Below are 24,704 nucleotides of genomic sequence, written 5' to 3'. Positions count from 1 at the left end.
GTGTGTGTGTGTGTGTGTGCACACTCAGTTAATCCTTCTATGTCATTGTGTACTGTAATCCGTGTGTGTGCGCGTGTGTCACATGACGTCATCATGCATCATTGCTGCTCAGGGTGATGAAGTGTGTGTAACAAAGTGAAAAGACCACAGTAGAGCAAACAGTTGGACTGTTTCATGGAATTCTCCATGAGAAGTCATGCTGATGGTTATGTACTGAACTACTTTCCTTTGGGGCTGCAGTTGGTTGTCAGGCTGTAACGTCCGACCACTTGCATTCACCTTCACAGTTTGGTCTGTTTAGATCTAATTGGTTCATCTCAGCAGGAGGAGTCTCAGTGCTATATGTGGACTCAATGCGCACCCTTTCTGGAGTATGAAGCACAGCAGCAGCAGGTTTAGATGGGGTGTGTGTGTTGACCTGGTGAGTGTACGCCTACTGTGTGCCTTTCAGTCAGAGGATGCAGCAGGTGTAGACGTAGTTCGTGTGTGGACTTGGCATGTCGCTCTCAGCAGGAGGAGCTGCAGCAGCGGTCTCTCTGGCACTCAGTGAAGCCACAGATTGTCTAATTAGATTAAGCGAGGCTTTCCTCAGATAATCATTCAGCCAGCTCCTGTTTTTTCCTCTGATAAAGAGAGCTGTTTGAAACTGCGAGCTTGCTGAAGGTCACGCTGAAAAAGGACCAGTTTGGGTAGTAAACTGGGGTCTTGGTGCTGTTCTGCAGACTGCCCGCTGAGGAGCTGTCTCCGGGTTATGGGCTGTTTCTGGAGCTGTGAGTGTGTCGCTGCTCACAGTAATCGGACCACCACTAATACCTGCTGCTGCTAACAGGAGGTGATGGGGGAAGTTTCTGTAAGTAAAGCTTTTCTTCTTCTCAGTGCTACAGTAATGGATTGTTGTTGTTTTTTTAATTATTAGAAATGGCTTCAAGTTGTGTTTTTGTCATGAAACCTGGATGTGTTTCTGTTTTTTTGTATTTGTGTGGATGACTTCCCGTGGAATTTATTCATTACTTATGCAGTTTTACTTTGTTTTGCTGTTCTGATGGTTAATTAATTAATAATAGATAATTTGAGATTTCCTCCAATATCCAATTCTAGATCATCCTTTTCAGCTTCTAATGTGAACATTTACAGCTGCACTTAGGTTTATATTTTACAGCATGAAACCATTTGTGGTTCTTAATTGTTGGTTAGAATTCGTAGTAAAGCCATACTAAGGTACAGTGAGCAGCAAAACTTCAATGACTATTTTGACTTCTGTCCATCCTGCTCTTCTCTCAGTAGCTCTTTTCTTCCTCTGCCTCAGCCTTAAACAGATAGGCTGTTTCTCCCTCTCTCAGATTAAGCCCAGGCTGACTGATTGACACAGATTACAGCTAAAGGCACAGAGGTCACAACCTGTGAGGCACAAATATAAAGGGTTTCAGTTCACATAGGAGCAGGGACAAATCTCTACTCCACACACTGTTACATATTCAGTCTGAGCTCCTGTTAACCATTGAGGGGAGAACATTGTGCTTGATTGAAATAAAATTAGCTCTACTGGGTCCTGCTTGGCTGATTTGTGTTTCATGGAGCTGGTTTCTAATGTAAAGGACTTAAGACAATCTCGTAAGCATGCGGTTGAGTAAATACTGGATTGTAATGAGATTTTAATTGTGAAGAAGCTTATAATACTGTTTTCATACTATTGTCCATCGTGTTGTTGCCCACTAGTTTTCATGTCCTTGCCTTTTTCTTTATAAATTACAAAACATTAGAAAGAGCCTTTCCATGAATGGCTGATCAGGTACAGCAGCTTTAGTGGTTGCAGATATTTATGTTAAATGAATGAAATTCTTTTCAGGTGATCCAAAAAGTTTCAGCGAGAGCACTAACAGGGACTACAAACACAGACTATATTGCCATATTGTCTCCTTCACAGCCCCCTAATAAATCCAGGGCTGAATTTCAAATCAATTTCAACTATCATTATATTTGGCATCATAGTATACCAACAGAACACTTTGCTTTCAGACTGCAGGCTTGTGGTTCTAAGAGTATCTAAAAGTAGCACAGAGAGAGTTTTCAGCTACCAGGACCCTCAGTTATGCTGTTGTAGGCTGCTGGAGGACTTCCCATTGTGCACTGAGCATTCCTTATGTACTTGCATGCTACTACTAGATGCCATTAACTTTTCTGCTCTTCTGTGTTTTGTATGTGTTTTTTCTCATAGTTTGTCTATGCCCTCCTTTCCCCTCACACAAATCAGTCATGATAAATGGCTTCCCCTACTTGAACCTTATCCACTGGAGCAGGGGTGCCCAATCCCAGTCCTCGAGAGCTACTATCCTGCAGCTTTTAGATGCATCCCTACTCCAACACAGCTGAATCAAATGAATGGCTTGTTATCAGGCCTTTGCCAAACACGATGGCATGCTGAAGAGGTAATCAAACCATTTGATTCAGCTGTGTTGGAGTAGGGATGCATCTAAAAGCTGCAGGACGGTAGCTCTCGAGGACCGGGATTGGGCACCCCTGCACTGGAGGCTGCTCATCTGATTGTTGGAAGTTCCACCCTGATTTTGTAGAGTTTCTATCTTTTAAAATACCTTGAGGTAGCTGAAATGAAGTGAAGTAAAACTTGTATTGCATGATGACAATGATGATATTTTGAAATGAACTGCTTGGGATTGCAAAAAGTACTTTTTTTGACATTATTTATTTATAAAAAAACAAATCTGAAGATGTAGAATCATAAGAAGTATACGAATTAAAATTCATCATATGCAATGTGTAGAATGTGCAAACCTTTACTTTCCAAGAAATCATACCAGAGATGTCACCGTCCTGTCCAATCCCATCTTTTTTGTGGTAATAAGTGTATTATTCTTTCTGCAGTACAGCGTATATCCTGATGTTATCAGGACTTATCTTTCTCTCAACAGTCACAGAGTCCCTGTCAGGCTACATCGGTACCTCAGGCCTACCACTGAGTCTATTTGAGAAGGCCTCTGCTGAGTCCCCAAGAAAGGAAAAATGACCAACAACTCTTTTAGTGGGTCCAAATATGTCCGACGTGGCGAGGCCAACCACGATGCAGAGTTCAGCTGCTCAGTCCAGGAGCTGCGCTCCCTCATGGAACTTAGAGGAGAGGAGGCAGTTGCTAGAATCCAGGAATCTTATAGTGAAGTTAATGGACTGTGCGCCCGGCTGAGGACGTCACCTGTCGATGGTAAATATGTTCAGAAATTGTATTTCCTTTGTGTCCCTACAAAACTGACTCCTAGTTGCAGCGTCACAGTATCACAGATGTGAATCTAAGATTAAACTTCAGATTAAATTAAGAGCTCAAACATTTGCACAGGCTACTCAGTTTGCTTCATTTTTAAAAAATCATTTAAGGAAAGTAACAGTGCATTAAATGTGAAGCAAGCACAGGGTGTGCAAACTTCTGCATACACCTCAAAGTTATGATTTTGAATAAATTTAGAACTCTTCACTACTGACTCACTGACCTCCCCTCCCGGCGTGGGCATCATTAAAACAGCAGAGGACATACTAGGTTCATTAGTCTTCAGGGACTGTTGACTGTGTGATGGTCAAAGTCATCTGTGACCTGCAGCTCCTGTTGCTCTGCTCTCTGTCAGTTTCTGGGCAGAGAAAAGCACATTGTGTTCAAAAATATTCAAGTAGAGGATTCGTTGCAGTGGGGATAAAAGTGTTTTTTTCTTCTATTTTTTCTGTAGCTGTAAAGATCAGAATCAGAATCACGTTTATTGGCCATGTATATGCACGGACACATACAAGGAATTTGGTCCTGGTAGATGGTGACTCTCAAGCACATGTGGATATATACAGCTACACATGCATACACAAACATACACAAGTTGTGTAAACCAACCATAAATGTATGTTGTTGGAGGTGAGGGCAACTCCAGTGTAGCTCGGACAAATGGGGAGAAATGTCTCTGGAAGGGCATCTGGCAATAAATCTCTGCCAAATCAAACATGTGGCTCATCAAGAAGAAGAGGAAATAACAGTGTGTCTTAAACAGGGATTGGTTTACTTGCTCACAGTGAGGGTAGCTCAAATTATTTATTTGTGGATCGGATGTCAACAATCTATTTTACATGTGTGTTTTTTCTTCTTAATGTAATCGTGAAATTTCTTTCTTCTGTGAACAAGTATATTAGACTGTTCACTGGAAAAATCACACTCCTTGCCAGTCCACTTTTACCAGTTAGTTAGTGTTCAGGTGTGTTTAGTAGTTTTATCTTTCACTTTTATTTTCCTTTTCTTAAAGCACCCACAAGTCAAATCTGCTCATTTACTCAAAATATTTGCTGACTTTGTTCTGAAATGAGAAGCTTGTCTCCTCTGGAGCTTTCTCTCAAGTCAGCGTTTCTTGTTTATAATGCCTCTGCTTCTTTTGCTTTTTTGTGCCTAAGTTGGACTTTAACTTAAGGTTTCCTATTAAACTTTATCTGAATACTGACCCACACAGGGTGTCTTATAGTGACCTACAGACAACGCATTAGGTTTGTCTTTGCTGAGCTTGTCTCATACGTCTGCATTTCCCCCCCATTATTAATTCATTCAGTCTGTCCGTCTTCCACGCGCTCGGTAAACACTTTCAGTGCTTCGACTCCTGCTGAGAGTAAAATGTCAGCAGCAGGTTGAATTGACTGGAAAATCCATTCCGCTGCTTTATTTCTCTTTGTATTGACAGCTGGGGTCAATGTAATGTCAATGTAGTGTAATCCCACTTACCTAAACATTCGGAGAATGCACAGCACTCTGCTCACTGTGTTTCATTTTCAGACAACATGAAGAGAAATGTTGGGTTAAAAACCAGTTACAACTGACGGAGCCAGCTGCAGCCACGCAGCAGCTGCAGTGTCTCTTAGGGGATCGGAGTGTGTCCTGACATGTTGTTCTACTCCACAGAGGGGAAACCGCTCTGCTCTTTGCTCCCGCACAACACAATATTACTGAAGAGACACAAACACCAAGTGTGATAACCGATGTGTTACATTTAGAACAAGAGCCATCTGAGACTATAGCTTCTCCAAGGAAGAAAATTTCCTTCCACGACATACATTAGCTGAGGCTCTGGATCCAGAGGGAGATGCAAATCTGTATCAGTTTATGATACTTTCTTAAGACATCAAGGCAATACCATCACTGTATATTTCATCGGTTGTTTTTTTATTTTTATTTGATTTTTGAATGCATTCTCATCGAGCACATCATAGGCCACAGTGTTGCCTTATTACATCTTTGGCTACCTAGATCAAATTCATCTTGAGCGTGCATTTAAAAGATCAATCTGAAAATGTGATATTGATGACACATTTGAACAAGTAATACACTGTGAACTAACAGTTGTGTTTCACCCCTCGTAAAACAGACAGCAAACAGATCAATTAGTTCTAAACACATGTCAGGTTGAAGGTGTGATCCATGTTCAGCTGAACGAATATGGAGTCATTTTATCTTTGTGTCTCCTACTGCAGGCTTAGACGGAAAATCGGAAGATATCGACAGAAGGAAAGAGGTGTTTGGACTTAACATCATCCCTCCAAAGAAGCCAAAAACCTTTTTGCAGTTAGTGTGGGAAGCCCTGCAAGATGTCACACTCATCATCCTGGAGGTGGCAGCCATCATTTCACTAGGCCTTTCTTTCTATCATCCACCAGATGCTGAGAGACAGAGTGAGTAGTTTTCGTTACTTGAAAAGCAAACTAGTCTATGAGTATGCCTCAACATTTTTAGTAGTAGAGCTGTGACGGGTCAATATCTGATCATTAGAAAAGTTAGAGTCCATCATGTGATCAGTGTAATGAACTTGTATGAAGGTGAACTGGTTTCCACACCAACATTTCAGCAAAGTAGTCTTCCTGGTACTGGTGTTAGGCCAGTTCCCATTTTGGCTGTAATTTGTCATGAAGTAGATTCAACAAGGTCCTGGAAACAATTCTCAAAGATTTCAGTCTATATTGACATGATGGCATCACACATTTTCCCCAGAGTTGTGAAATGCTTCTTTACTCTGCTGGAAGCAGCTATCAGATGTTGGCTACACAATGGGCATAAAGGGATGGAGATTATCAGCAGCGAGTCTCAGGAAGGCAGTGGGCTTTAAATGATACTCTGTTTGTGCCAAAGTGTACCAAGAAAATATCCCCCACACCATTACATACCTTTTCTATTATTTATGCAAAGTCTGACCCTACCGTCAGAACGTCTCACCGGGAACTGAGACTCATTAGATCAGGAAATATTTTTTACAGTCTTTATTTGACCACCTTTGATGAGCGTATGCACATATAGTCCCAGCTGTATTATCTTCTGCAGCTGTAGCACATCTGCTTCAGGGTTCAATGTGTTGTGCATTAACAGATGCTCCTCTGCATACCTTTGGTTGTACCTTGGTAGTTATTTGAGTTACTGTTTCCTTTTTATCAGCTTTAAGGAGTCTGGAAATTTTCTCCATTCTATGTGAGCCCTAGAAATGGTTGTGTGGGAAAATCACAGTAGATCCAGCTAAAGTCATTGAGCTGTTGCCAATCTGCTTGGTTAAATATTTGCGTTAATCAGCAGTTCAGTGGATATACCTAATAAAATGTCCTGTATTGTATATGAAAGCTCAGCTTGACTTTATTGTGCAGAGGGACAAACACACATATGCATTTCAAATGATATACCTGGTTCATCTGTCATTGTCACTGTAATTATAATAATAATAATAATGCTGTAATAATTAACATCAACTTCATCTAACAAGCTGCAGCTTCTCCAAACTAGCTCTGAGCTTCAGTTCTAATAAAACCCTGAAAGCTCCTGACAAGTCCATCCTACGATGCATCTCCAGACAATGTTAAGTGCTGGTCCTTCCTGGCATTTCTGTTATGGCTACTTTCACTGTGCACTCTGCGATTTCACCATGGTGCACCCAACAGTTGAGTAAACGTCAACTTGTGTTTGAAACTGGCATGTGAGGCACTGTTAACAGACAGAAGGTCATGTAAGACTGAAACTGAAAAATGTTCATAAAAGTTCTAGCTGATGTGTCTCTGTTTAGACTGTGGCAGTGCAGCTGGCGGCGTGGATGATGAGAGCGAGGCAGAGGCTGGATGGATCGAAGGCGCTGCCATCCTCTTGTCTGTGGTGTGTGTGGTGCTCGTGACGGCCTTCAATGACTGGAGCAAAGAGAAGCAGTTCCGTGGCCTCCAGAACCGCATCGAGCAGGAGCAGAAGTTCACGGTGGTTCGAGGGGGGCAGGTGATCCAGATCAAAGTGTCCGAGATTGTGGTTGGTGACATTGCACAAGTCAAATATGGTGAGGAAGCAAAATCATGTGTGTAATAATTCACTTTACTAACATTTGGTGACATTTAGTTTGGTATTACTAACAAATAAACAGCTGATACTATTAAATCTTGACTTCTGCAGTCAAATATAAAAATGATTGTATCCTTCTACACAATATCCCCATGTTGTCTTTGTGATGGTCGAAGGTTTAAACCCAACAACAGCGTTATTAGTTTTTTTAAATGGTTATTTTCAAATAATAACTAACCATTGTATGACTGCATGTGGCAAGCAGATGACATAACAGTGATGTAACATAATGACCTGAGTGTTTGTGTTCCAGGTGACCTCCTCCCTGCTGACGGTGTCCTGATTCAGGGCAACGATCTGAAGATTGATGAGAGTTCTCTAACCGGAGAGTCAGATCATGTCAAGAAGAACCTTGACAAAGACCCCATGCTGCTGTCAGGTGCATCACTCTACACTATTTCACATTAAATTACAGCCAAGACCATTGTGACCTGTGCTGTCATTGTTGGAGACGATTACGGCTGATGATTTTCCAGATGATTTTAATTCTGACTACCCTCTCTCGTTTTCTCACCTAAATTGGGAACATCAAATCTGTTCTTACAGCCTCAATCCAATACATATAACAAACTATTATTATTATTATTATTATTATTATTATTATTATTATTATTTTAGTCCTTATAGTGAATAAAAACTACAATTTGAAAGCAAACGAACTAGACCAGAATTCTCTGTGGTACATACTGGGCTTCATATGCCCACAGAGGCTGATGGATATAACATTTCAAATGCAGTCTAATTGTTGATTACTAGTCAATTGAGCTATATAATGGGGTACCAGTTGGCTAATAAAATCATCTTCTCTCTCCATCTAGACACGTAGGCCATTAAAAAATGCACTTAATTTTAAAGATGTGAAGAGCATTCCTTTTTTTACAAAATACCATGCTCAACCCTGTTAAGCGAGATACAACGTGACTTGTGTTTTTTTTTTTTTTTGGTGAAATATTTCATTTTCACTTTCTCAGGTACCCATGTGATGGAAGGCTCTGGCAAGATGGTGGTCACTGCTGTGGGTGTGAACTCTCAGAGTGGAATAATCTTCACCCTGCTTGGTGCTGGTGATGAAGGTGACAACGAGGACAAGAAAGACAAGAAAAAAGAGGAACACAAAAGGAAAGATTCAAAGGGGAAGAAAAGTAAGTTCAGTAGAATTGAATCCTATTTGACATGCCAGTGTGGTTCTACTTATATCTAAAACATGTTGTCCACATGTGGAGTGTTATTGCTCAAACCCACAGCAAAAGATTCCTCTCCTGCTCAGGTACTACTCCTTTGTTTATGTGTGCAAAACTGCTAACACCAATCAACACCTAACAATGATAACAGTTGACTTTGGAGGTTTTAATAATTTATTAATCATTCTTTATGTATGAGTATGTGGGTTAGTCATGTATGTGTGTAGGCATGGCTTTAATAGGAGCAGCAGAGACGCAGAACAATGCATGGTCTTCTCACAGAAAAAGTGTTAATTTCCTGTATTCCCATGAATTTATTTGCATCAATTTGTGCTGCTTCCTCATATTTACACAAAAATTTATATATGGCCTGCAGATCGAAATTAGCTAGTAGCTAAACGTGGTACAATGCATATTTTCTCTTAGAAGATTCATTTTTTCTGTTCATACATGGTCCCTGAAAAATAAAGTGGAAATGGAAGATGAAAATGAAATTCATGCCAGTGATAAATGAATTATGTGGTTTTTGATTAATTGATTAATCGATTAAGTAATTTATTTAAGAACACCTTGGTCTTTAATAACTACGTGGGTGTATAAATTGGGGATTATGTAGACTACAGCTCACCTGCTGAAAAGAGAATACCGAGCAACAATTCCTTGGGATTAGCAACAAAACCAGCCAACGAAATTTATACACAACCTGCTCATTTTGGAGACTCAATACCTGCATTTGCCACAGCAGACTTAGTGGTTTATAAACTCAAATTTAAGAATATTTTTTGTGAGGAAGGATAGAAAAGATTTATGAATGTAGTGAAGGAGGAGAAAGAGGAGTGCTGCATGACTAACGGCTATTAAATGTTTCTTCTTTACAGGCAAAAAAGAAGACAAAGGCAAGAAAGGTAGGCAAACAAATATGCCATCACTGTCTGTGTGAATGAGTTGATGTGAAGGTTGTATTAAACAGCAGAGCTTCAATTTGTTTTTAAAGCTATCTCTGGTTTGATCATCGACTTCTTGTGGTAGTGAACTCCAGAGCATCCATACCTCCATCTGTCCATGCCGAATGTGTCAGCAATAATGTTAACAGTTAATATGTTTTGGCAGTATGGGTGCTGCTGTGCGCTTCTGTGTTCTGTGGAGAATGGAAACTGAGGAGCCACGTAGAAACCAGCTCGTTCCTCATCCTCTTTGACTGGACCCAGTTCTCTTGGTCAAATGTGTGACATCAATGACATTTATGAGGGTCAAAGACTTGAGGCCTTTCCCAGTCTGTGCTCCTGTGAATCATCATTAGTCATGGTCTGAGTACTGTCCCATATTTAAATTTCACAGGATGATGTGGATAGAAATATTTTAGGGCATGAGTCTTAAATTATATTACAAAAATACAGATATCTGATATTTTCCAATTATCCCGTATTAACTTATCAGTTAAAGAATCCACTTAGTTTTGGTTGCTTAAGGCTGTTTAGGTAAGGCTGAAAATCATGGTTACCTTTCCTACAGTTCTTTGAATGAAATCACATGCAGTCTTTGAATATTAGACTTTGGAAAATTATCATCTATTGTTGATGTGTAGTTTTATGTACATCATGTCCAATTCACAACAGTTGTCTCGAGGTACTTGGTATTGTAAGGTGAAGACTCTGGGAGAGGTAGCCATCTGCTGCAACCAGTTGGGTGTGAGGTGAAAGAGAGGAGAAAAAGCAGTCTTTAAATAGACAGGACAAAACAGTGGAGAAGAAATGTTCACTGTATCAAGTCCACCAGCATCCTGACCCTACAGCGGTATATTTCAGGGTTGGTTCATGGTGACCACATCTAGCCTTAACTAAGTTTTAAGAGAAAGGAAAATTTGAAGCCTAATTTCAAAAGTAGAAAGGTCTCCTGAACGCAAACTGGCTCCACAGAAGAGACATGATTGGGCCTGACCTTAAAAGACTTCGTGTGGGAGGGAACCAATGGGGAAAAGCTAATGTGAGAGAAATATGATCTCTTTCTCATCCCTGTGAGTACTCTCACTGCACAGGCTTTTCAGGTTTTTTTTGGAACAACATACAGAATTGTCCAGCCTAAGAGTATCTGTATCTGATATAATTTCAAGATTTCTATGGACCAATACAATAACCTCAGCCCTGAATTCAGAAGTAGAATTCTGATCTTTATTTTTTGCCTCTAGTTTAATTTATTGATTTATGCCATCTTATTTCATAAATAACTATTATGGGGTATCATCTGCATAACAGCACAACACATTTAATTAGCAACTCAGTGTTCAGTATAACATGAAAAGCTTCTATTTTCTGGGCAGGTTACTTCAATCATCCAACCCCTCAAAAAATACTTTATAATAGGTAGTTCAGTTAGACTCTTGGTTCCTTTGGAGTTTCCCATGGTCCTGACAGATCCTCCTGTCTCCCTGTGGTCCCACATGGTGTAGTGTGTTTGGCCCTGTGGTCTGAGCAGTAGCAGCAGGTGCTCCTGACTCTATGATTAGGCCCAAGAAGATTATTGGGCTTAAGCTTGGCAGCTGCTTTCTTCTTCTGCCTACTGCTGGCTGCCTGCCTGTCCACTAATAACCTTGTTACGAGATGGGATCAGCACCCTCACATATATATATATACACCTGCAGATATGCTTTCTGAAAGGGGGTTGTTTGATTGTTGGGGTTTCTCTTTATTATTGTGCATTAAAATACACAGCACCTTGAGGTGACTATTGTTGATATTTCGCACAATGTAAATAAAATAAAATTGAATGGAATTTTAAATTTTTATTTAATAGCGTATTAGTGATAAACACTGTTTTCTGAGGGCAGTTTACGAGAGAAAAACTGTTTTGACATTCAAGTGTTTGGATTTCTTTTGTTTGTTCTTTTGATTTCCTGTAGGGGAGAAGAAGGACGGAGCATCCGTGGAGATGCAGCCACTTAATGGTGAGGGAGAACCAGAGAAGAAGAAAAAACACATTGCAAAGAAAGAGAAATCCGTCCTCCAGGGGAAGCTAACTAAGCTGGCTGTGCAGATCGGCAAAGCAGGTACAAACAGAGTCTGATTATTGAGATTTAATTTAGATTTAGAGACCACACATCACTGTGCTCTGAAACACTTAACGTTGATTTTTGACGTGATGTCCATATTTGGCAGACATGGGTTGCTACAGCACGTCGCTCTGGATGTTTGAAATGGGAGAGTTTTGCACCAGATGTCTTTCTGGATGCAACCCAATCGGATCTGTGTCTCCTTACTGGAGATGATCCAGGGATCTTTTACTTGTTAGGCAAATATGTAAAATGACTAGCTGCAAAGCTGCTTTTTTTGTACAAAAATCCTTCAGTGAACGCTCGCATGCAAGGGAAGCTACTAAGATTACGAAGAACAACCACAAACAATAGGAACAAAACAAAGAGTTCTAACAGAACACTAGAATCCATGGCTTTGATGAGAACAACTTATGTGATGATCATGTTGGATGTGATTTATTAAGCATCTCAAAAAAGGAAGTAATTCCTGAAAAATCTCCTTTAATCCAATATTCAAGATCAGAAGTAACAACAAACCTAGATTGCCAAGAGAGTTTCAGAGCAGATGTAAAGTTTTTCTACGTTGCAGCAGACGTCTGACTAATTTTGTAAAGGATGCAAAAACTGCACCTTTGCAGTAGCACTGGCTCACATCCAAAGATTCCAGCAGAAATTAGTTAATCTTTCCTCATGCGAATCACTGTTTATACATTTCCAATTTACAAGTCTTTTAACTTGCGAGTGTCATTTCCGAGAAAGACATTTGTATTCCTGAAGTGTATTTTCACAGAATTTGAACGTTTTTGTTTAAATCTTCCACTTAAAAAGGTTCAAAGGAGTTGTGAAGCTAAAACAACTTGTTTTAAACAAGGACTATATTTTGTCCATAGTGAGTGTGACCACAGCCTGTGGAGCCCTTGCATTGTACATAAAGGATGTGATTATATAGGAGTGACTGTAGAGGAAGAAATGTTTTGTAGATGCTTAATATTTGTCTGGGGGCTGATAAAGCCTGAACATATGAATGCTGTTGTATGCATTTTTAAGATGGTTCAGTGGAAATGAACGCAGATATATAGATCCAGAACAAATTTGAACTTAACTCACTGTTCACTTAATCTGTTATGGTCACAATTAACTCTACAGATGAACTAAAGTCTGTGCCTCTGTTCTCTTCGCTGCCTGTCTTTGCCTTCAGGTCTGTTCATGTCAACTCTCACTGTCATCATCCTCATCACTCGCTTCCTGATCGATACATTCTGCATTCAGGGGGTTGTGTGGCTCCCTGAGTGTGTGCCCATCTACATACAATTTCTGGTCAAGTTCTTCATAATTGGTGTGACGGTGCTTGTGGTAGCTGTACCTGAAGGCCTCCCTCTGGCCGTCACCATCTCCCTAGCCTATTCAGTCAAGGTCTGTTTATTTTCTAAGGGAAATTAAAAAATGTTTGCTATAATAAAACTAACATATTTAGCCTGATGAAACATGCCAGATAGATATTTGATCTATTCTTTTTTTGCAGCACACAGTATTTGTGCAACTTTTACAGAATTATTTATTGTCCACCTCTTTCATTGTAGTAATGACCCGGACTTCAAAAGTAATAATGGAATATTTCAACCCTCGTCAGACAAACTTGGATCAAGCCGAGCTCTTTTGATTGATTCAAAATAAAACCCACAGACTGGTAACATGGCTCTTGTCTTTTATCAGAAAATGATGAAGGACAACAACCTGGTCCGCCACCTGGATGCCTGTGAGACAATGGGCAATGCCACTGCCATATGCTCTGATAAAACGGGCACACTGACTATGAATCGCATGACAGTGGTGCAGGCCTACATCGGGGAACGCTACTACAAAAAGGTGCCAGAGCCAGACCTTATCCCTCCCAAAATCCTGGACCTGCTTGTCCTGGGCATCGGGGTCAACTGCGCCTACACCACCAAGATTATGGTGAGCTGCAAAAATAGCAGTTCATTCAGGAAGCTGAATGGAGTGCAGTGCAGGTTGACTAACACAGCAGTTCAGGACTCATTGGATTACTGTCTCCTGGATCCACTGTATAGCACACAGACAGGAAACCGATTCAGCTACACTATCTATCTATCTATCTATCTATCTATCTATCTATCTATAATATATATATATATATATATATACATACATATGCGTGTGTGTGTGTATATCTATATATATATATATATATATATATATATATATATATATATATATATATGTGTGTGTGTGTGTGTAAGTGTGTGTGTGCATGTATAATATTCTGAATCGTGATAGAGACCTAGATGTGGTTAGTTATACTTTCAAATAAGACATATGTACATTTCTTTTGCTGACATTTTGTTTTCTTTGCTAAAGGTATCACTATAAATTACATCAATTTGTCTGACAATTATTTCAAGCTTAAAAGATCAGCAGCATAGCCTGGGGTTTGGAATCCCCAAGCAGTCGCCTAATGAATGTGAGAGCCTGTGAACTGACAGATAGGTTTAAGTTATCCTTTATTAATCCCTTGGAGAAATTCTTTGACTTTACATTGGGCAGCCAGCTGGTTCTGCACAGGAAACCAGATATAGCGCTCAGCCTTTGCCATGTTCAGGGCTGTCTTGACAGAAGAACTAAGTACACTAAAAGGCAACAGAAAGCTACCCTTGTGAAAAATTTATAAAATCTTCTATTTACCCTGGAAAACATTATTGCAGGCTCTTTACCTTACTATATAAAGTGCCTTACATAAATAAAACAGAATTAAACTGAAATGAATTAATTTTAATTGAACCTCAGACAGTGATCATTATTTGACTGTCAAGGATGAAATATCTAGTTTACAGCTGCAGCTACAGTTGTATTGATAGTGACAGGCTGTTTTTCTTGTACGTAGAATAGTAAGTTTATTGATATCTAATTGTGCTTAGTTTTCAGACTGAAAACAGTCTAGCATTAAAAATTCATGTGGTTACGTTATAAACATAAAATTTAATTAGAAAGTCCAATAAATGCCAAATTTAACAACAGATAAATACAACTAAATGTGTTTTCTCATACCAGACACTGTATTAAAGACTAGCATGCCACAAGACAACTCTTGAATTTACAGTTTGGCAGGCATGAACTAGTCATTTTTAACCAAAAGTACTAGTTTCAGCACAGTGTGTCCTTAAAAATTTTCAGGAAACTGGATAAGTGGAGGACAAAAGAAAAAGTGTCAACCCTAAAACACCTACAGCAGATGAACAGCATCTGAAAGCCTTTACTGCTGTAAATTACAGCAAAGAACACAACATGGCGGGAAATCAGACACAAGTCATACATAAGCACATATACAAGATAAAAAGGCTATACATGAACTGACTTTTATTTTTAAATTAACTTTAAAACCTTGTTGTTGAAAGTTGTGTATTGAAGCTTTTGATTGTTGCTGTATCATTTCATTATGTGTGCTGTTGTCATATTGTGTACATCAGACTTCTCATTAAAGACTTAACTTCCCGATGTTTCTTCTCACAGCCTCCAGAGAGGGATGGTGGACTCCCTCGCCAGGTGGGAAACAAGACTGAATGTGCCTTACTGGGATTCACCCTCGACCTGCGCCGAGACTATCAGGCCATTCGCAACGAAACCCCCGAGGAGAAACTTTTTAAGGTCTATACCTTCAACTCTGTGAGAAAATCCATGAGCACTGTGCTAAAGAACCATGATGGCAGCTACCGAATGTTCAGCAAGGGTGCCTCTGAGATCCTGCTTAAGAAGTAAGTTTACTGCTTGTACTCACACAGCCGTACACAGTAAGATGATGATCACATGACTATCTCTGTGTTTACAGATGTTGTAAGATCTTGACGGCCAGTGGTGATGTCAAAGTCTTCAAACATCGCGACCGAGATGATCTGGTTAAAAAGGTGGTTGAGCCAATGGCGTCTGAGGGACTGAGGACCATCTGCCTCGCCTACAGAGATTTTCCTGTGTCTGATGGAGAGCCTGACTGGGACAATGAGGCCCACATACTAACAGGTCTCACATGCATCGCTGTAGTTGGCATTGAGGACCCAGTACGACCTGAGGTATGCCAACACAGAGACAGCAGGCAAACCAGTCTTTAGAATATTGGCTATTAGCAAAGATCTGTCTATTTTAACATTATTGTGGCATGTTTAATAAGACAAGGATGCCAAAGTAATTTTACATCGTGGGCCAGCTTTGATCTTAAATGGGCCAAACCAGAGAAACTCCTCTTTCTGTCAGTGTAAACATATTTAACTACACAATTAATCCCATTTAATGTGGAATTTCAACAGAACAACTCAGTTTTTCTACATGATAGAGAAATTCTTTTGTAGTAAATGCAGGAAATCTGTCAGCACAAATAAATATGTAAAATTACACTTTCTATACAATGTCTCTTTCCCCCCCGAGGATCCACTGTAAAAAATAGAAATTTCTAAAGTAGAAAGGGACTTCTCTGTGTTATAATTGATGTTGTTTATCTATTAGTTAATTACTTTGGTGTAATATGAATAGCTGTTGTGGATGTCCTTATCAGAACAAAACACTGTAAAACCAATGAAAATATGGTTAAAAGTCCCAAATCTGCCCTCCCTCAAAATTTCCAAAGCCATCCAGTGGTCTGGTTTGGGGCCTTTGCTGGGTAGATTCTGTCCTATTGTTTGACACCTCTGAGCTAAAGTACAGATGTCTGAAAGACTGGATCATTGGCTACAATAATTCAGAAACTCTGTAGACACCATGGGACCGGTATTTTGTCAGCAACATTTCATTGTTTGTAAAACTATGATTATTGCAAAAACTAGCTGTGAGTCAGTCAGTATTTTTCTTTGTTCGAACCTTTTATTTTTTCAGTGTTCCAATCAAGCTCACGTACTAGATGCATGTTTTTTCTTTTCTTTTGCTCCATAGGTTCCAGAAGCCATCAGAAAGTGCCAGCGGGCTGGAATCACTGTTCGCATGGTGACTGGAGACAATATCAATACTGCCCGTGCAATTGCCATTAAATGTGGCATTTTGCATCCTGGAGATGATTTCCTGTGTTTGGAGGGCAAAGAGTTCAACCGACGCATTCACAATGAAATGGGAGAGGTCAGACAAACATAAAGAAAGAGGATTTGACTGATCAGTAGATGACTGTGAAAATAAGAAAAGTGACACAATAAAAACACAAACATTAGAATGCTGTGTGAGATGTGCATTTATGCATTTACTTACCATTATGGCCTGGCTCACTGTTACAAATGTGATAAGGACTAGTCTATTGGTTTGTTCTCCATTTTTATGCTTCGTGAGCCAACCAGTGCTGCCACTAAGCACCAGTCACACACACTTTTCTTCACTGTCCTTCACTTTAAATCAAAGGTACAGCAGAGTATTTTCATAAAGCCTTTAATAACACAGTTTGTCTGCATTAGTTTGTTTTGCTGCACATTTCACAGTATGAGAAAAACATGATGTCACATGTTAAAAACATGAGAAGAAGAAAGTGTACTTTATTGGTCCCCGTGGGGAAAATCCCTCTCTGCATTTAACCCATTCACTCAGTGAAGCAGTGGGCAGGCACTGGGCGCCCGGGGAGCAGTGTGTAGGGACGGTACCTTGCTCAGGGGTACCTCAGGGTAGCTGTTCAGGGGAATCGAACCCCCGACCTTCCGATCATGGGGCCACCACTCTACCTACTGAGCTATCCCTGCCCCCATGAGGACTTATATGTAAGCTTTAAATTTAACAAATTTCCCACGTGTGAGACTAATAAAGGTTATCTTATCTTATCTTAAATCTCCATTTTATGCCACTGAGCAGTCCTTACCTTATGATCTTCCACTTCTGTCCTGTCTTTCTTTTCTTTCTCCATCTCTGAGTGAAGTTAGCTCTCATTCTCTCCCTGTGAAATACAATCAGCTGGACCTTAAGGCAGCAGAAGCACTGTGTGACAAAATGCACAGACAAACAGTTGATAGAAGCTGCATTTATTTATGCTTGCTACTCTTTTGAAGGGGTAGCAGGACAACTGCAGTTGTTCTGGTGTTGTGCCAAAAACAAAAAAACACTGGCCCACTTTAACCCCTGACCATGGCACAAAGTTTTGCCTCGTTCGTCTCTTTTTATGCAACAAAAAATAACTACTCATGTGAAGTACAGATATATGAAAATTCTATTTAATTACAGTAACAAAGTATTTGTACTTTTTTACTTCCTACCTCTGTAACTTTAATTCAATTTGATTTGATCAACATAGCCTCAGTTAATGATAGTTATCTGAACAACAACAGTTATTCTATGGTAAGGTAGAGGCCCTCTCAATGATCTGCTCATCCCCTTGAAAATTGTGAGGAAGCATATGCTGCATCTGGTTGGAAGGTCAGCACAATTAGTCGGACAAACAGTGATTTAAATCAATATTCTGCCGTTAAAACATAGATTTTTTTTTGGTCTTCTCTCTCTTTTTGTTTTGCAGATTGAGCAGGAACGTCTTGATAAGATTTGGCCCAAGCTCCGAGTCCTCGCTCGATCATCTCCAACGGACAAACACACTTTGGTCAAAGGTTAGACACATCTGGATCAAAGAGGGGGGGTGGGGCAGGAGACAGTTAGTGACAAGGGGTAGATTGAACCATTGAGAGAAGGACAATTTATGTTTACAGGAAAATTTGTACACAAGAAGGTTCATTTTGAGTTACATAAATATGAATATTAAAAGCAATAGAAATTAAACCTTACAAAGTAAATATAAGAAAATGTGGAAAGAAATTGAAAGGCAGCTTATGTTAAAGTTGATCCTTTGGCACTGTTAAACATTAGTAAGGTATTAGTAATTATTGAATTCATTATTTGTAAAGCATTTAGTTTTGTAACCAAGCCTCTAAAAGTCAAAAGAAAAGAAAAGCAAACACCCATTTTTAACATTTCATTTATCAGTTACATCCAGATCCAAAGAAATATTGATTAAGCATTCTAAAAACGTAATTTTGAAAATGGATTCTATCAGGAGTAATGCTTTACAAATAATGAATAAAGTATTTACTCATACCTTATTAATGCTCAAAAATGTGTAGTCATTATAACCAGTGTTGGTCAAGTTACTTGAAAAAAGTAATCAGTAACTAATTACTGATTACTTATTTTCAAAAGTAATTAATTACTTAGTTACTTTATAAAAACACGATTTACAACCTGAATAGGTAATAAAGCGATAGATCTTTCAGCCCAATTCTACTTTTTCTACATAATCGAGCCCGTTCTCACTCCCGAGGCGTAACATGTTGACGTTTTGTCACGTCCCGCGGCGTTCCTGAGGAACGCGAAAGGAGACCTTCGGCGTTCTTATGGTACGCGGCGGGTTATGGCTGGAATCCAGTGCAATGACGCTCCCGCGGTAATAGACGTTCCAGCCCTGTATTCCAGCCCTAAACCTAACCTTATCCCTAGCCCTAACCATAACCTTATTCCTGATCTTAACCAGGACTATAATGATGTTAAATAGCGTGTTTCTAAGCGATTTGAAGAAAAAGAGCGAACATGTGTAGATGGAGTCCAGACGGTTCTCATATTTCCTCTTTTTTCCGAGGTCGTCATTTAGGAACGTGGTGGGTAGCCGAAAACGTAATATGTTGACGATTTGTCACCTAGCGTAAAATGTTACGCTTTGGGAGTGAGAACGGGTTGAATCGATCATACAAAATGTAATCAAATGGAAAGGTCCCTTTTTAAAACTTGTTTTATTAGTTGTAATCTTTTAACTTTATGCATCAAGCAAAAATTTTATTATATGCAACATTCTCTGACTGGAAGAAATTTGTTTAATATTTAAACCTATTTTCTGCACATTCCAGCACATAAAATATATTTTGGTGTGTGTTTACACTCACTCTTTCAAATAGATGCAAGTAAAACACAGCAGAAAATAAATAAAGTCACAGACTAGCGGTCCTGTTGCTCTATTTTTTTTTTTTTTTGTTGCTCTATTTTCACCTGTAAAGCAGGAGTGGCGTAGGGAGGTTTACCCTGGTGCAGGTGTGCCGCAGCGGTCAGTGGAAGAATCCGCGAGTTTCTCTGTGAATTTCCCATTACGTCGTAGCACACTCTGTGCTTGCTCGGAAGTTTAGGGGGTTTTTTCGCTGTAAAAAGAAGTTTTCTTCTCACGCACAGCAGACGCTAATGTTTTTGTCACTTTTTATGGAATCAAACTTAAAGTAAGGTCAGTGCTTCCACGCTTTAAACACTGCACGCTCATACTCTCTCCCGCACTCGATATATGATCCACTGTTGATCGGCACACAGCTGTTGCCACGAAGTCGCACTTGCTTACGTCACTGTCATGAGACATTCTCGCAAAAAAAATCACGGTTTTAGTAACGCAGTAACGCAGCGTTCCTACGGGAAAGTAACGGTAATCTAATTACCATTTTTGCAATAGTAATCCCTTACTTTACTCGTTACTTGATAAAAGTAATTCGATTACAGTAACGCGTTACAAGTAATGCGTTACTGCCCATCTCTGATTATAACACATATCACTTGTCTTTTCAGGAATTATTGACAGCACAGTCTTTGAGCAGAGGCAGGTTGTTGCAGTAACTGGAGATGGAACAAATGATGGTCCTGCCCTAAAAAAAGCAGATGTTGGCTTTGCTATGGTAACTTCAGCAGTCATCAAAAGTCAATGTATTTTAACATTTAGTTACATGTTGTTATAGCATTTTTGCAATGGTGTTTAATATTAAATGCTATTAAATATTGAATATTATTTGCACTGATAATAACGATAGGTTCGTAAACTAGCATACATGCTATGATCTGCAGGGCATCGCAGGGACGGATGTGGCTAAGGAGGCGTCTGACATCATCCTGACAGACGATAATTTCAGCAGCATTGTTAAGGCTGTTATGTGGGGCAGGAATGTCTACGACAGCATATCTAAATTCTTGCAGTTCCAGCTCACCGTCAATGTGGTTGCTGTCATTGTGGCCTTTACCGGAGCCTGCATCACCCAGGTCAGAGCCACCTGAAAACCTCCACTGTCTATCTGTGACTGACTTTAACCATATGTACTGTACATTTATTTAGCTAAATTTTAAAATGCAATTTTCTTGGAATTTCTGTAAATACTTTGGAGTAAAATGGCTAAAACCCAACTGGGTCTGCATAAATATAGAGGGTGAACCCCACTGCAAGAAGTGGGACAGTTCTTGGTGCATGAAATATCATTTCTTTGATGAAGAATGACCCAGAGCTTGAGAGTGAGAGATACTAGCTAAATATAATTGTGTTTACCTCAATGTATGCTCAGCACTCGAGTTCTGGAACCAGTCGCTTGGAGAAGCTTTGTACTTTATTCAGCTCTGGACTGGAGGTGGAGACTATGTATATTTGTATATCCCAGTTTAGTGGGCAGTCACTAAACTGGGACAAGTTGCTGTGTGTGAGATAGAAAGAAAGTGGTTGTGTACCATTGGGTTGTTAAATGGTTGTTAAATCATTTCTGCCAATATAGTTAATGAGAGCTCAGAGTATTTTTGAATCCCTGGGTGGGGTCCTGGAAGGTGCCCCTACTGGGGACTCCATTGTCCTGCGGGTGGACCTTAATGCTTATTTGGGTAATGACTGTGACTCCTGTAAGGGTGTGACAGGGAGGAATGGCCTGCTGGATCTGAACCCAAGTGGTGCTGTTATTGGACTTCTGTGCCTAGCTAATATCATGTCTAACTATGTGGGTGCTTTTAAGTGCACCTTGCACCAGGAATTGCGATCATAAGCCATAGCTCTCATCTGGGGTAAGGGATGGGTGGGGCTCAGGAGGTAGAGCAGGTTATTTACTAATTGGAAGATTGGTGGATTGATACCTGGCTGTTGCAGTTGGCATACCAAAGTATCCTTGGGCAAGATACTTAACACTGTTTTTTCTGATATGTTCATTAAAATGTGAATGTATATGAACATTAGAAAGCACTCAGACATAGAAAAGGTGCTTGTGTGAATAGATTAACAAGAGTATCCAGAGCCAGAAGTATCCCATACGTCCTGTATAACTGGATATATTATATAGGAGATGTAAGCATAAGAAAGAGCCCTTTGTCACTTGTACTCTTTGTAACCTTTATGGAAAGAATTTCTAAGTGCAGCCAAGTATCAGACATGGCCAGTTCCATTTTGCAGATGGTACAATTCTATTACTCTTACTGAACACTACCTGGGTCAATACCTTGCAGTGAGTATAAAGTGACTGGGGTGACAATTAGCACATCAAATTCTGAGACCAATGGTTCTCAGCTGGAGAGCCTCCTCTGGGTAAATGCACTGCACCTCTTATATAGTGCTAGTTCTACTCTATTTGAGCACTCAAAGCACTTTATACAACTTGCCTTATTCACCCATTCACACAAGTACTTTCTTTGTAAGCTCTTTCTATCTAACATTCACACAGCAACTTGGGGTTAGTTTCTTTGGCATGTAGACTGAAGCAGACAGGGATTGGACCACCAGGGATTGGACCCACTCTGTCTCCTGAGCTACAGCCTCCCCAGAGGAGTTCAAGTATCTTGGGCTCTTGTTTACAGGCGAAGAAATAAAAGAGTGGGAAGTGGACTGAAAAACAGGTGTAGCATCTGCAATGTTGTAGATGCCTATTGCCTTTTTTGGTGAAGCATGTGACTGCAGAGTGCAATAACATTCTTACCCTGCCCCATGGACACAAACTATGGACAGTGTCAAAAAGAATGAGATCATAGATTTAAGTGGGAAATTAGCTTTCCCTGAAGGGTGTCTGGGATCTCCCTTAGAGATGTAGTGAAGTGTTCAGTCATTTGTGAGGGACTCAGAGTACAGCTACTACTAATCCACAATAAAAGAAGGATGATGACCTTGGGGCAGACCCCTGACATACTGGTGGTTTGGACTGTGTCTGCCACATATGTGCAGCCACATATAAAATATAACATATAAAATATAGCATATATCGCATTTTACATCATAAATTCAGAATGAGAAGATTTTGAGGTATGGTTTTTACAATTGAGGTTTATGGTTTTGTGTATTTTAGTGCATATTTATTCGTGACTTAGTGACCATTGTGTATAATTTTGGTCAGGTAAGCTTGTTTTAAATGTCCTATAGAAATAAGTACAGAAGTACTTGAGTTGACTTTATTTTGACTTCAACAACCAGACGAGATCACTTGAAAATGATTCAGGCAAACTGGGTGAACATTTTATTTTGGTTGGATGAGTAGAAATTAGTAGACATGATATTACTTCCATGCACCTATCAGAGTTTAGCAACGTTTAAAGCTTAAGTTATTGCAGAGATGGTTATGGGTTTACAACGTGAGTTCTAAACTACTAAAGGCATTGGAACCTCTTGAATGTTGAATGCTTACATGAAGAACATCACAATCAATATCCTTCCCGAGAATTGTCTAAGGAGCTTGGAAAGAAAATTCCTGAGAATTAACAAACTAAATTCTCAATACCAATTCCCATCCTAATATTTTTAATTAATGCTTTGTGTATATAATCAAAACCATAATTTGAAATTCTGTTTGTAAATGTTTATTCATAGGTGCCTTTTCTGTCTGTTTATGCTTTTTGGATTTAACAGATGATTTTCCTCTTCTAAATACCATACAAAAAATGTTTCCAGGACTCTCCTCTGAAAGCTGTGCAGATGTTATGGGTGAACCTCATCATGGACACATTTGCTTCGCTGGCCCTTGCCACGGAGCCACCGACTGAGGCACTGCTGCTCAGGAACCCATACGGCCGCAAGAAGCCGCTCATCTCCCGCACCATGATGAAGAACATTCTGGGACATGGCGTCTACCAGCTGACCATAATCTTCACCCTACTCTTTGCTGGTCAGTGAACACATCACACAAGACCAGTTTTACCCTTCTTTGTTAGGGTCGCCATATTAGGAGATTTTATAGTACATGGCCCCGTCCATAATTCTGGCTGGTTTGTAGGGTATGAAATACTTATTTCACTTAATGACATGCACATTAATTTATAACTTAAGGTGACTGCAGCAATAGTGGTGACACAGCGTAAGTCAAATCAGGACCAATCAAAATGGGAAAGATACAGATACAGGTGTAAATACACCCAAGTTATCCTGAGGAAGCAGTTTGATCCAGATTGTTTGGGTACATATGACCATATTCTTTTAACAATGTATAAAGGTGATCTGGGCACTTTATTACTGCACAAGCAATAATAAAGTGCAGTAAGATGAATGACTTGGTTTAATTTTGGGTCAGGTTGCGGGTCTGGTAATAATAACTGGATTATTAGTTCCATAACCCGACTGTAGTTGGTGGGTTGGTAGGTGCGGAAGGATATAACAGGACAGCTTTTGCTAATGGAAGTAATGCATTAATAATGCATGTTTATTTGCATACAGAACATGAATGTCAGCTTCAGTTCCAAATGTGAAGATACCTTCCAATGCCAGGTGTGAACTGACACACTTAGGGCTCTCCACGTGTGATCAGATCAGCCAAGATGAATGTTGATGCTGAGTGTTTATCACAGCACTCCCTTCAGTCACACATCTTTGTACTGTATTTTACATTACGTCCATATATGTAATAATCTTGTGTCTTTTTGTAGTTTGTTGTCCTTGTAAACAAACTTTACGAAAGCTGATTCTTAAAGGGATTTTAATAGGTTTTGTGTGGCAAATGTCACTAAAGTATTGCTTGAAAATGTCTTAGTATTTACTTTTTTTTTTTTAAATTAACATTTTTGAAAAATATACAGACTTCATGTTCAGTGACCTTTGATCCTCCTTACAGGTGAGACGCTGTTTGACATCGACAGTGGCAGGAATGCCCCGCTTCACGCCCCGCCCTCTGAGCACTATACCATCGTGTTCAATACTTTTGTCCTCATGCAGATCTTCAATGAGTTTAATGCCCGCAAGATCCATGGAGAGAGAAACGTTTTTGAGGGTGTCTTCAGAAACCCCATCTTCTGCTCCATCATCTTCGGAACCTTCGTCTCACAGGTAACCCTGGAAAAAAGAAGTCGTCAGCCTGTTCAGGCTCGATGGAATTAAAAGAATTTTCATATAATGTTGTTGCTCTGT

The 24,704-nt window shown here is 39.8% G+C and overlaps 1 protein-coding gene across 1 annotated transcript in view; it reads left to right on the top strand.

Moving 5' to 3' along the window:
* The first annotated feature begins 392 nt into the window (after positions 1-392).
* LOC309710370 (plasma membrane calcium-transporting ATPase 1-like) overlaps positions 393-24,704 on the top strand; it is a 29,965-nt gene continuing 5,653 nt past the window's right edge. Inside the window, exons 1-18 of the mRNA XM_082539758.1 lie at positions 393-850; positions 2,928-3,214; positions 5,500-5,697; positions 7,068-7,325; positions 7,641-7,766; positions 8,359-8,529; positions 9,447-9,473; positions 11,465-11,611; positions 12,795-13,009; positions 13,310-13,552; positions 15,122-15,363; positions 15,438-15,675; positions 16,529-16,708; positions 18,078-18,165; positions 20,150-20,256; positions 20,423-20,614; positions 23,259-23,472; positions 24,412-24,623. Coding sequence (XP_082395884.1) covers positions 3,019-3,214; positions 5,500-5,697; positions 7,068-7,325; positions 7,641-7,766; positions 8,359-8,529; positions 9,447-9,473; positions 11,465-11,611; positions 12,795-13,009; positions 13,310-13,552; positions 15,122-15,363; positions 15,438-15,675; positions 16,529-16,708; positions 18,078-18,165; positions 20,150-20,256; positions 20,423-20,614; positions 23,259-23,472; positions 24,412-24,623 — 3,054 coding nt within the window. The 5' untranslated portion in view covers positions 393-850; positions 2,928-3,018. The remainder of the gene's footprint in view (positions 851-2,927; positions 3,215-5,499; positions 5,698-7,067; positions 7,326-7,640; positions 7,767-8,358; positions 8,530-9,446; positions 9,474-11,464; positions 11,612-12,794; positions 13,010-13,309; positions 13,553-15,121; positions 15,364-15,437; positions 15,676-16,528; positions 16,709-18,077; positions 18,166-20,149; positions 20,257-20,422; positions 20,615-23,258; positions 23,473-24,411; positions 24,624-24,704) is intronic.

Source organism: Aulonocara stuartgranti (genome assembly GCF_965226115.1).
Source record: "Aulonocara stuartgranti genome assembly, chromosome: 7".
Classification (NCBI taxonomy): domain Eukaryota; kingdom Metazoa; phylum Chordata; class Actinopteri; order Cichliformes; family Cichlidae; genus Aulonocara; species Aulonocara stuartgranti.
The sequence above is the reverse complement of the archived record's forward strand: the minus strand, read 5'-3'. Positions and strand labels throughout refer to the sequence as shown.